The sequence below is a fragment of the Zonotrichia albicollis genome, chromosome 9 (genome assembly GCF_047830755.1).
Source record: "Zonotrichia albicollis isolate bZonAlb1 chromosome 9, bZonAlb1.hap1, whole genome shotgun sequence".
NCBI lineage: Eukaryota > Metazoa > Chordata > Aves > Passeriformes > Passerellidae > Zonotrichia > Zonotrichia albicollis.
In genome coordinates, this window is record NC_133827.1 from 32,029,265 (window position 1) to 32,042,770 (window position 13,506).

At 44.1% G+C, this 13,506-nt stretch overlaps 1 protein-coding gene across 16 annotated transcripts in view; it reads right to left on the reverse strand.

Moving 5' to 3' along the window:
- The window catches only part of LPP (LIM domain containing preferred translocation partner in lipoma), a 332,629-nt gene that overhangs the window by 153,268 nt on the left and 165,855 nt on the right, over positions 1 to 13,506 (reverse strand). For 15 of the 16 annotated variants that reach the window (XM_074547227.1, XM_074547223.1, XM_074547233.1 and 12 more), the window contains one exon: positions 11,538 to 11,660. In XM_074547227.1, the coding sequence (XP_074403328.1) occupies positions 11,538 to 11,660 (123 nt within the window). Of the gene's footprint in view, positions 1 to 7,648; positions 11,480 to 11,537; positions 11,661 to 13,506 lie in introns of those variants that run through there. The other variant, XM_074547235.1, reaches the window with a different exon arrangement.

The window sequence follows — 13,506 nt, forward strand, 5'->3', positions numbered from 1 at the left end:
CATTTAATTTATTGGAAACTGGGTTGGCGAAAGCACTGATTATAGGGGATAATCCAGCACTGCCTCATAAGGAAAACTGCCAGAGATCCTCAGATGTTCCCTCCATTTATACTTTTTAAGCGATCAGCCCATCATTTTGTTTTTGGCTCCATGCAGCTCCAATCATGCAGACAGTCTCCTGAGATTGTCCATATGTCCTCCTGAGAAATCACTGAGTACATTCAACAGATGATTGAGTTCATCAAATGGATGCTTTGCCTTTAAAAAGCCCACAAAACAAAACAAAAGCCACCTTTTCCCTTCTTTGCCTTTGTGCCTTACCACATCTCCTTCTCTCCATTAATGAGCTCAATTCTGAAACGATTTTATTTACAGGAAGGCTTTAAGGTGTTCTGAAAAACGATTTGTAGGAAAGATGCCAAATACAAATTGTATTTTCTAGACCTGCCTGCGTTTGTGATTTTACATGAGCACGCACACATATGTTCAATATCCAAACAGCAGGTGTTCCCTAAAGTTTTATTGCCATTAGTTAGAAATGACCACATTACTCAACAAAGTCAAAGCCAAGTCTTGTCAAAGGCAAGTCTCGCCAAAAAGTCTGATGATTTCCAGTATTAAACAGTCCTGCTTTGGGGTGTTGGCTTTGACTCTTCCAGATATCTCCAAAACCTAACAGTGATCTACATTTACCCAAAAGAGCCACTTAACAATTCATCCTCTGTGTGGTATCTCCACAGCTTTTCTCAGGAAGCAGAGAGTTCTGTCTGGAGCACGGTAGCAGCTGTCACTGGGGCCTCATAAAACATTGTGATCTTTATGGTAACCCTTTCCCACAGTCAGATCCCTTTTCTTGCACTTTGGACATGAGCTGCTGATGTGGATTCCAGTCAAAATCTTTCCAGAAAAAGATTAAATATAATTCAAAACAATATCTGCATTATCTCTTTGCTGAACTATACAGTGCTCAAAAAAATTCAGCTGAACAACTGTTTTTCTACCACTTTTTAGGACTGGAAAAGGACCTTAGTCACACAGATATTCCATGTAATGCACAGCTGATCTTTTTGCAAACCAGCACAGTAATCAACCCCAGCATCTTCTCCTCCCCTCTTGACAATCACAGCATGAAGCTGCACGTGCATCCTGGCTTTCTGCTGGATGGAAAGAGAACTGTGCCTCCAATCTTTCTTGAATTCTTCTTGGATCACAAGTTAATGGTTTGGGAAGACAGCATCAAATTGCCTGAGACTCCAGGATGACTGGAGTGATTGCTGATATACAAGATGGCAATTCTTCATGGTTCTGAGCTGCCTGGGACAGGACTGGGTTCTCATCAACACCTGACAAATCACTCCAGAGCGGGTAAGGCACTCAGCCTCTTGTCAAACTGAGAGAAAAAAGAGAGAAATACCGTGCTACTTACGGCAAGACAGCAAAGTCTCTGACCTGCCTTATGCTAGAAATCAGGTGAGATGATTGCAACAGTCCTGCCTGTGAGGCACACAATGCCATGAGAACTGCACAACCTGCCCTTGCTCTTACTGTACTCGTGCACACAAAACTACTTCCTTCCAAGTGAAGAATTCATTGTAAGTCTCAAAATATTTTGTTTGGGCAGGGAGGAATCAATATCAGACTGCAAACATTGGCAGAAGTATTTATAACTGCTTCAAAATCTCCTTTTTCTGGCCAGGTCCTTTTTTTTTTGTTTAGTTTTCCTTTTTAAATCTGTGGGGGAAGACAGTAATACCCATTGGACCAACACATGCTTGATTTCCCATAGAAACAGCAGCTAGATAGAGTGCTCACTTTCAGCAGTATGTTAGTTTTATCTTACTGCAATATTTTTTTTCATTTCATCCTCTTTTACATACTCATAGAAGTTTCCTATTCACTACTGAAGCACCATATGGTGATAATATATGCTAACACAGGCACAGTGACACAGTCCACAAGTCTGCTATTGAGCAAAAGTTGACAACATAAGGCTGAGAGAATTCTAAGTGCTTCCAAGCCGCAATAAGTACGTCACCTAATTGCATTTTACTGTGATGCAAAGAAGTCTGAGTCAAGGAAAGAACTTCCCTACAATGAAACTGTAACAGCCTGGAGTAATTCACAGTTACTTGAAGAGCTAGAGCAAGGATCTATCAATTCATGGCTTTCAGATACAGGCTAGATGTGGGTTGGGGGTTTTTTTTAGCAGCTTTAATATACAGAAAGAGACAATGCATTGCAGCATCACAGCCATCTCTCAAAAGGTTCCAGACAGGAAGGCCAAAGGCAATCAATAAGAGAAAATATAGACACTGCTTCTCAAACCATTTACAGATGCCTCTGCCTCTTATTTTAATGAACTCAGTTTTGAACTAGAACATCTTGGAACAATCCTGAGATATATTCCGGCTACAAATGCATCAGGTTTATTTACACACTGGTAGGAGACTCTGATGTAGAAACTGCAGGGCCAAGTCTTATTTTTCTGTGGAGCTCTAGGTCCTTACAGGTGACCGTACCTGAAATGAGGCTGTGAATACACCTAATCTGCCTTTGGAATGGCCAGCAAGGGCTCCAGGGAGAGGTCCTACCTTCTAGCAGGGCAGTCTCGGAAAACAGACCATGGGGAACAGGATGGACAACAGTGAGTGACAGCACTATCCCAGAATGTCACTGATATCTGTCCAAAGCCCTGTTTTACAATGAGCTGCAAGGTCTCTCTGTGCCTCAGCTCTCCATCTGCAGAACAAAAGAACCAAATTTCTCCCACCCCAGGGCACAACAAGGAAGAACACATGGAAAGTTGCAAGCACTCACACAAACACGCGGCAATAAGTAACAAGGACAAACTCACAAAGACCATGCTTTAAATGCCAGGGCTTCCCAGTGTGTTTAGGCTTTCACCTTTCAAACTGTATTTAGAAACTACCACTGCAGAAGGCAGCTCTCCTCCTCTTCTAAAGAGAACAATTCTACAGCAACTCCCATCAACAGGATCTATACCTGCCCTGCAATGGTGTCTGGATAGACTCCAAGCAATCTGAAGGAACAACAAGGCAATGCCCTCCTTGCTGTGAGTGTGATGCATGAACCACACTGTCACTCCAATTTTGGTGGAAATGGCCTGGGGAATACGCCCAGCAGAGCCCACAGTGGGAGCAGAGTCCCAAGTGATGTATTGCCATGCAGGTGTTTCTGCAAGTTGCTGTGCTGTTCCCTTGGCGCTGAACTATTTCCTTTCCCTAGCAGGGAGGGAAACGCAGCTGGTTCCTCCTGTGCACAGAAGAGAAAAACACAACACAAAAGAACCAGAAATCATAGAGAGCAGAGCAAAGGAAGCCTGATTTCCTATGGACTTGTGTCTTGCATCTTGAGCGGACTCTGACCCTTCCTGTTCTCATCTGTTACCTCTCCTGACTGCCCCTCCACTTCCCTTCTCCCCCTAGTATTAGCCTTGGCATTTGTCTGTGTGTGTCAGCCAAACAATCCATGTTCCAGGTCAGAGATCCTGGTTACAGCACAGTCTGGAAGAGCAAAAGTTCAAGTTGCCTGCAGGACACGCAGCAGGCTTGGCGCTCGCCGCACACGTGTGCAGTGGGGCCACCCCATGGGCCAAGCAAGGACAGCCAGGGTGGCCCCACTGCACACCCTGCAGCTCCCCAGGACAGGGAGCTCAGGGATGCCCAGCCACAGAGTTCTTCACACAGATACCCCTTCCACAAACCCACTTAAAAGTGGCCACAGAAATCAAATCATATGTGGGGAGCAGCCAACTGCTGGACACCAATAGGTGCTGAGTAGGAATAATTAATCAACTGTGCCTTCATTTCAAAATGCACCAGTTATTTCCTTGACAGGCACTGGGCAGAAGACTGGCTGCCACACGTGGGGAGATCAACCCCACAGCCAAGACCTCTTTAAATCTTTCTGACAGGGGGTGTTCTCCCACACACTCTGCCCATCCATTCCAATGGGGTATGAGATGAAGATAAAGCCATGACAGGGTGCCCACAGTGCGGCCTCTGGTGACTCAGAGACAAATCAAGTCATCTGATCTCCCAGTGCCTGGGTTCCTCCCTGCCCATGAGACAGCCAGCGTCCTTCCCCATCTCACAGGGCTGCTGCCATGGTGGTGAATCCGATGCCGCTGAAGCACTCGGATTGCATCGACCCATGCAAGAACACGAGCAGAGGCTGCATCCCAACAAAACACAGGTTCCTGCCCCAGAGGCTGCTGCTCTTTGCTGGCTGGACACACGGACAGCTCATGAAGTGCGCCGCAGCCCTTTGAGGAGAGTGCCAAACTACAGCGAGTGCCAAAATGCAAGGATGGGGAAATGATGACAGGCTTCCTGAGATGATGGCTTACAGCAGCTCGGTCCCATTGTGGGGAAAAAGATAGAAAAAAAAAAAACACAACAATAGGTAGAAGGCCTTGAAAAGCTGTAGAGAATAAGAACTCTGATCTCAAAACAATCACAAATGCAGAATGAGAAAAAGACCAAATTATGCAGTACTATTTGCTTTTTATCACTGTTCCCAAAGTAAATGTTTATCTTTATCCATATACAAATTTGAGATGCCTGCACAGATTTTAAAGTCCAATACATCCAACACTAGTTGTCATCTAAAGCTTTAGCCAAACACGTAGGCAGAAAACCAAAATGGATGCAGAAAAAGAGAAGGGGAAAAATGAAAAAGAAACTTTCACTGATATTTCTGTGAACTTGGTAATTTATCAGAAAAAGAAACAGCAGGAGTAGTGCTGATTTATTTTCACTCTGATGGTAGTACAAGAGGAAGAAATAATACCCTGCAAAGGTCACTCTTATCCTGTTCATCTGTGACAGGCTGATAATCCCGGATCTCAGAAAACTTTCTTTAAAAATCTTCACGGACATGCTCTTATCAAAAGGATTAAGGTTTAATACATACCAGCAGATGCAACCGATTCAGGCATCTGCTAATCAGAGCAGCATCAGTTACTGCACGCTCTGGCTGGAGCTGATGACTGCAGGAAGGTTTCCTTCTTACAGAGAAAAACCAAATCCAAACACACATTAAATCATCTCTTGGCTATGCCTCCCAACTCACACGTACATGGCTGAGCACCCCCGTCCTGTGCACACTCCTGCCTGCAGACATGTCAGGGATGGCAGGACAGATGTGCTGCTCACAGCCAGCGCACCCACAGCGGTCCTCCCAGAAAGCTCCTACCCAGGGACCCCCTCAAACATCACCCATGTGGGGTGGGAATGCCACCCTGCCCTTCCAGAGGGGAACCACAGCAGGAAGCGTTTCTGGATGTAGAGGCTTTGCACTTGGAGTGCAGGGAGGAACCTACAGAAATTGCTCCAGATGGGACACTTCCTTTCCTACTTTCAGTAATCCACCCGGATTTTGCAGACAGCACAAAGCCAGCGTGCTGCAGCCAGAAGCAGGAGCACAGCTCTCAGAGGTGACCCCATCTACAGAACAGCCCATGCAATTCCTGATGTCCATGACTATGGCAAAAGTGTCACAGCCCACTGAGAACAGCCACAGTCAGCACCCTGCAGTGAGTCTGCACAGCCCATCTGATGCTGCTACAAGGGCTGGAGCTCACCAGCCCAACACCAGCTTGGGGACACTGCTGTGACCCACTGTCATCCAAGTCAGCAAAATAGCAGCACTCACAGCCTTCAGGAAAAAGCAGTGTGTGGCACAAAAGCTTTGGAGTAGCTAGGATGGTCCTACTAAAAGGTCATCAACCCTTCAGGATGGACAGCAGATGCTTCTCAGTTACAGCAGATGAGCCTACCTCCAATGAGCCCCTTTGCCCTACAACAAAGAGATTCAAACACCTACAAAGCCCAAAATGCACAGACTTCACAAAAACCAATACAAAGAACCCTTTGCCATTGGGAAAGCACTGCCTGGCTACCGATCTGTGCTGCTGGACACTGAAGACTGTTTGGCAAAGCTGTGCAGATGCCCAGCAGTTAGATGTGCTCAGACCAGCAGAATGAGGCCAGGAAACTCTTATTTACCTCAGATTTCATATGTGAAGATGGCAGAAGTTAAGCCATCCATTTCAGCCCAAACTGAACATCTGAAAAAGCCATATCCCCCTGAGTCCCATAACTGAGGAACCATAAAACTCTCTGTCACATAAATGCTACAGGAGGGAGGAATTCATTCTGAACCCACCAAATCAATCTCAATCTGCTTGTACACCTAAATTTTCTTTCTTAAAAGAAATAAATACATTCCCGACAGTAACTGGAGTTCTGTAACTAACCCTGTGGACTGCCCTTCTAAAATCCTTTTGGTACACACCAACCCAAGCAGCCAGGCTCAGGCAAGTACCAGGAACAACAAAACCAACTCTGAGCCTGGACTAGCATGTTTGCACAGACTGTTTGGAGCTCAAATTCAGTGATCTGTTTTTCACAGAGCCTCACAGCCCAAACCAAAAGCAATCATAAAGATCTTTCTCAAAGCTTGGGGAATGTGCTTCCCCTTGCTGGATTGGAAGCTTTAATCATGACTGGAGACACAGTGCTGCATAAACCAAGATAAAACACCTGAACTCTCAGCTATGCATTCCTGACACAGCTGTAAGTGGGGCACTACAATTAGAAATTCACAGGGAAGAGACTTCCTAGGAGTCTTCAGCAACACTTCAACATTTTGCTTTGGTTTGTCTTGTAGAGCTGAAACTGTTCAATCCTGTCCCACCACTCTGCAAGAAAATACATCCATTGCCTTTTCTCTGCTTTTACTATCCCCAAATGGTTATCAAAAGAAGTGACAGGATAACCACCAGCACTGTCAAACATTTAAATCCCTTCTAAATTCCAGTCATTACAAGACATTATTTCCCATAATGAAAATGTATTGCTGATTTTTTAAACTTAATTTTCTTTACATTTTTATTGTTCTGTGGCTCACATTGAGAATGAGCCTCTTTCTCTTCAAAACAGTGCTCACTTTGGCTTAAAGTGTTGGATAGTGTCAGGTGTCTAGTACTGGGGGCAATGACACAGAGGCAGGGACACAGCCATGGATCCTTAGAAATCTTGCCTAACTCTGCCTTCATGTTCCCCACCTGTTTGCACAACCACATCACCCAAAGGCCTTCAACCCAGACCAAGGTTCCACATTGCTACATGCCATGCACATGGGGAGTAAGAGGCAAATCACATTGAAGAAGCTGCCAAGCTACAAGGACAGAAGAGATTTGGAGAGGAAGGAGAGGGAAACACTACATTCACGGTCATTTAGCACAGCAGTGGTTGCTGGGAATGAAACAGGTCTCCAGAGTGCCAGCCCAGTTCCCTCTGGATCAAGCTGCCCCCAAGAGCTTGTACACAACCAGATTTCATCTTGGCCATGGTGCATGGTCAAACAAATTTTTTTGCTATTTAAGTACTTCATAAATATTGGCCACAGAGCATCTGCTTTTAGCAAAACGTTAAACAGCATCAGACCAGGTACATCTTATTACCTGGTACACCTCCCACAAAGTGCTATTTTGCCAAACAGACATTCTGTTGGAAATTCAGGAGAAAACTCAAGAGTTTTGGAAGGTAGGTGTCCAATTCCAGACAAAGCAATCATCATTCAATACATAATTCACAGCAGGGACAAAGAATCCTGAGCTTACGTGTGCTGCTATTTCCAGTATTTCATTTTCACAGTCTCTGCTGGAAGCCCTTTTTCCAGAGTCACAAAGTTTTCTTGTTTTTTAGAAAATGCAAACATTTGTTTTATGGGCTGAAATTTGGCATGTTTGGTTTGGAGTGTTTTTGTTTTTTTTGTTAAGGTCTTTCTGCACTGATCTCTTATGCAAGGATTTAAGCAGAACAGGTAAAAAATAAGGGAAATACCCATTAATAGAGGAGTCAGATAAACACAGCATTCACTAGGCCTCTACTTAGGGGGTTCACACAATTTATGACTTGCCCCTACTCCCATCCATGAAAATTATGCACCTCATATCTTGTCTTTTACTAATGCCTCCTTTTACTAATGAAAGATACAGTGGGTTCTCTGCCTCTGAACTTTCCAATGAGTTACTGCAATTTAGAAGGTGTGATATGTACACAGAAGCACACTGCAGCTACATAAGAGGAGCTCTGTACTTTACTCATCACACTAGTACTTCCAAACTGCACCAGACTAGAGGAAAAAATTAATTAGATTTTTTTCATAGTGCATCTGCAGTTCTTCCAGCAACACCCGAGGCAAGTTAAACCTCATATTCCACTTCAGTCATGGCAATTTTGAGATAATCTTGGTCATCTTGTCCATTTCAATTTACTGTACCAGAGGGCTAGAACTAGTCATTCTGGTGAAGGTCATACAGATCCTTTCTAAAATTTCAGTTCTAGGTGAATTCTTTAAATACAATCTCTCCTACAACACCTCACATGACAGAAAACATCCTTAGATGCTGCTCTGTTAAGGCTAAAGATGATGATTTAGTCTTGTAATTTCCTGTGTTTTTAGGTATGTGCAATTTTGAAAGGAAAAAACTTGCATTTAATCATTTCTGACTGCTTCTATGATTCAGAGAGACTTTTGCTTTGCAAGACATGGACTCAGCCCAGATCACCTTTTTTGTCCTACCCAGCTGCCTAGAGTTAGGCAGGACCATGAGGTACCAGGATAGCACTGCTGACCACAGGTGGCCAAACTCTCTCCCTTCTTCTGTTAATGGTGGCCACTTTCAGCTCATGGCAGTGTCCTTGTCACCCGCCCAGCACACAAAAAATGCCACCAGAGCAACACCCAGGTAAGCAATGCAGGGATGGTGCAGAGATTCACACTCACCCATGTCCTCAACAGCAAGGGCTGAGGGACAGCGTCTGGGGTTGATGTTGGCCCATCCTTTCTGAGAAACATTACATCCCTCTGTGTCAGGGGCACCCCTGGTGCAGTGTGTGCCTTTGCAATCTTAAAGCCTTACCAAGGATCAAAAGAGCTTCCCTTTGTGTGAATTCATGCCAATGGGAAGTGTATGTTAAATAAACTGCTTGTCATTACCCTGCTATCACTCCTGCTCCAGTGAGAGAGGACTCTGTTATGATTTATCTTACATTGCTTTAAAACTGTCCTGAAGATAATATGAAAAAGAAATGTAACAATAAAATTTCTCTTATTCAAGAACAAGACTGTCCCCAAGGGCAAGGTATTCCTATAAAATTATTATAATGCTTTAACCACGTAAGCACAACTGAAAACGTCTTCTCTGAAAACAAGTCGTAGCTCTTTTTTCCCTATCTGCAGCCATTACCCTGATAAATTTGGGAAGGTCAGCTAAGGTGTAATCCAATAAATGTGCTGATGTTCTGAGTAAGTACCTTACAATTTGCAGCCTAATCTATTATCCTACTATAAGACCATCAAATGACTCACCAGTTTTAATACTTAGTACAGATCAAACAAAGGAAAATATCAAAGCTTTACGTTCTAGTTCCACCTTTCAAGGACTTGTCTGAGTACTCTTTAATTACAGCAGATGATACATCCAACTCTGGCATTTTCTTTCTCTAACAGCTCTAGTTAGAAGCTGCTGTAGCAGTACTTTTCACAGGACATCAATACGTTAACCAGGAGATGCTGGGAAGTCAGATAGACTGAACAAATCAAGTTGGGATTTGATCCCAGAGATGGAGTTCAGCTTCTTTTGCCCACCAGGCCACACAGTGTGTAGCACACCTGGGAGCAGGTGACAAGTCTGCAGAGCCCTCACCCAAGGTGTGGCAGAAAGCCATGGGAACAAGCATCTGCATGAAGGGGAATGAGTACATCATCTTGGAGGGCGATGAACTTAGGAAGTCAGATCAAATCCCAAACTTAGGCTATTACTTCAAATCCTCCAAAGTCAAATACAGCTGCAGAAGTTTGCATTTGGACACTGTTACTGGACACTGATTTTTAAATTTTTTTCTTTTAATGGTAAAGGCATAAAATAAAAGTGAAAAAAACCAACCTATTCACAGAACCCCAGATCCCAAAGGAAGAAGCATCGGGAAACAGTCAGCAGCCCTGTCAGCAAACTGTAGATGCTCCATGAAATGGGTACAGAAGTTACATGTCCCCACAAAGATATGAGAGGTGACTGTGGGCATTGCTGAGCAAAATGGGGAGCACAGATCTCTTTCACCCAACTCTAGCAGTATTTTGAGTAAAGCATTCCCCAGTAACAGTGTGCACTGGTGTGTGTTTGGCCCGTGCAAACAAACTGAACATGGGTTATTCACTACATTGTCTCAGCAGAACTCATGTCATTTATCACAACAACAGAAACCAACGAGAAAAAGGGCTGAATTGTATCTGGTTTACATTGTTGATCTTTTTGACTGACTAACCCAAATTAGACTTCTTTTCAAGGACAAGTCTGTAAGTTTATGCAATTAACTGTGCACATGCCACTAAAATTAAAGCTGAATTTATAAGGAGGTCCCTGCAGAAAGGATGGAAACCCAAAGCCTCTGTGTGCAGGGGGACACTTTCAAAAGAGCACAAATCTGATTTTGCTCTGCTTTTGCTCCATTTGCAGACTTGAAGAAGAGCAAATCTAAAGAGAATCCAATCACAACTTTAGTTCTTCTCCAAAGGTATCACTTCTCAGTTACTTAAAAGAAAGGGAGCAATGAAAACCACCAAAAAAAACAAATCAAAGAGAAGGCTTGTATGGGTAGTGAGTGTGCACCCATCACTGACTTATCCCTTCAATACTTTTGACTTTTGGGGCTTTACTAAGAGAAATACAGCATACATCTAGCTGTATACAGACTACAGACTCACACACATGTAAGAAATGAGACCGGTCATGAGACTAGGAAGCAAAGACAAGGCACAAACATATCTAGGATGATTTTATGAGATCACAAGAATTGCCCTTTTAAAAGTGCCACTGGGGTGTCACCACTTCCTCTGATAAATAGATGACATCTCACCAGAACTTAAATAGCTCCACTCAAGCACTACCTAGATGAGTGACAAAAATTAGCCAAGTCACTGTCACCCCTGCAGTCCTCGTCTAGACACAGCAGAGAAGTGCGAATTCCAGTCTGCCTTGCTGGGCTACAGCCACCCTGACAGCTGAGCTCTGATCCAAGCCACTTCGTGAGATGGGGATATCTGGATCCTTCTGGCAGCGCGACAGACCAAAGTTAACAGAACAGAAAAACAAGAAAATAAAAGCACAAAAGTCCTTGTGAACCGAGAAGGTTTTAATTCACGAGTCATTGTTGGTTGAGAGTTGAGGCAAATGAAATGCCATTTTTTGCAAGTATTTTTTCTAACAATCTCTGTGGCAATCTGACAATCGGGATCAGAGGCCCTTTGCTCAGAGGTGCAGCAGCTTTTGAGCCGGTGCCCCCTCAGAGCAGCTGCGCCCTTCTCCCCATTGACAGCCACATCTGGATGCTATCAGGAGGAACTGGCTGGCCTTCCCACAACAAATACCAAGCACTTAGCAAATTGACTCCAGAAGTCGATGCTGGCCCCTTTCCCACTCTGTGTTTATGCAATGCGCAACTAACCTGTTGAGTCCGAGGTTTGTACGGAGAGCTGCTCTCCAGGTCAGCCAGGATGCTGGTCAGAGAGTCAATTTCTGCATCTAAACTGCACCTCCTCTCCTCAAGGGTCTTGCCACCAGGATTCACCTTAAAGAAGAAAGAAAAGTTCCAGTTATTCAAAACACTTGGCCCGGCACATGCTTTCTTACTGTCCTCATGGAGCTGCACCCATGCCCAGCAATAACTCTTGCGTTGCAGGGACAAACATGCTGAAATCCTATAGCTCCCTCCAGAACTAACAGCAAGCTTCCATCTCACAGGAATTTATGCTGCTTTGGGGCTTTTCTTCACACATTTGCCACAAGGGTCCCATTGTGTAAGACTGACTTGGAGGATTAGCAATTCAGCAATCTGCTGCTGAGCTGAAGAGGCAGGACAATCCCCCCACCATAAGATGGAGAAGATGCGTTATAGAAGGATACCTGTCTGGAAGGACAAAGCTGGGAACAGGCTTGGAGCACCTGGATCCCAAAAGCAAAACACAAACAGAACAGAGCTACAAACCACAGCAGCCAGTGACTGGCCACGTGCACCTATTCTTATTTTAAATCAATTCTTCGTATGTGTACCTGTCTGATTCAACGCCTCTTCACAAATTTCATCTGAAAAATGAGCTCCTTCAAGGAGGAGTGAAAAAGTTCAATCCATTTCTAGCAGATTGAAGGTGAAGGGTGGTGATTTGCAACAAGCAGCCACAAAATAACATAAGTAAGGTCCTTGTGGAAAGGCTTTTTTGCAGGAAAGCCCATGCCCAGAGCAAATGCCAACATGCAGCCAAGGACTCTAATTCAACAATTTTTTCTTTCTTTCTGCTTTCAAAACAGCCCAGTCCCATTTGTACCCAGGCTGGTAGGGACACTCACTTGGAAGGGAAGAAATGTGAATTTTCACCACCATCACCCACCTCAAAAAGTAAAACTCAGAACTCAGTACCAGAACAGAGCATGTGACCCTCAACCCACTGTTTCAGGGCAGCACTGCAATCCGTGTTAGAATAAGCATTTTTAAAGAGGACTCATTCACATGCTTTGTTTTTGATAAAACAACCTAGTCCAAAACCTCTAGGAAGGATCTTTGTGCAGTACAGCCCAACCCAACAGTGGGACCTCTCAGCAGGACACCAAATAGGTAAAGGCTAGGAAACATCCTCCTCCATGTTTTCAGTGCTTTGGGAACTAGGCAGCCTCACTAGGAATGGGAAATTTAAGAAAACCAGCTGAGGATCTGTGCCATGGACAAATTAGGTGCTAGGGGCTAGCCCCAGTGAGCCAGGCCACCACCAGGGCATGCACAGAAACCAAAGTTCTTGAGTCAAGTGAAAGTCTTTACTCAACCTGAGCTATTTGTCTTCTGTTCTTCCATGTCGTACTTATCTGCAAATCCCCTGGACAGGACAGAGTCTGCAGACATGCAATACAGAGTTCAGTGCAGAAGAGCTCATTCAGAGGTGGACAATGTCAATAATAAAAATACTAAAGAATTACCTAACAGCTCACCTAATTTCAACTGCAAAAACTGTTCAGAATATACTAGCACCTTCCCACAGACAATCTAGCTCTGTTTGCCTTTACTCTCACCAAGTTACCTCAATTTTCCAAGCCAAAAGCTTGCCTTTTCCTTGGCTCAGTGGCTGTTCCAGACAGTTTTCATTTAAATTTCATTTTAGTAGCAGTCGATCATTACCTATTTTAAAGAACTCCCCAGTCATCAATCTGACACATACATGGCAAGTTGGTCAAAGAGAGACAGGCTATGCAAAGTAGGCAGCCTCTGATGTGCCAAACCTATACATGCTGGGGCATCCATTAGTACCTAATGATTATTAAATCTAACTGGATTACAATATATTTGGCTTGACTAATAAGAAAATGGAAGCTCCAGTGTGGCTTATACACAAACATACCATTTAAAGGCTGAGAGTCAGGTTAGAAAA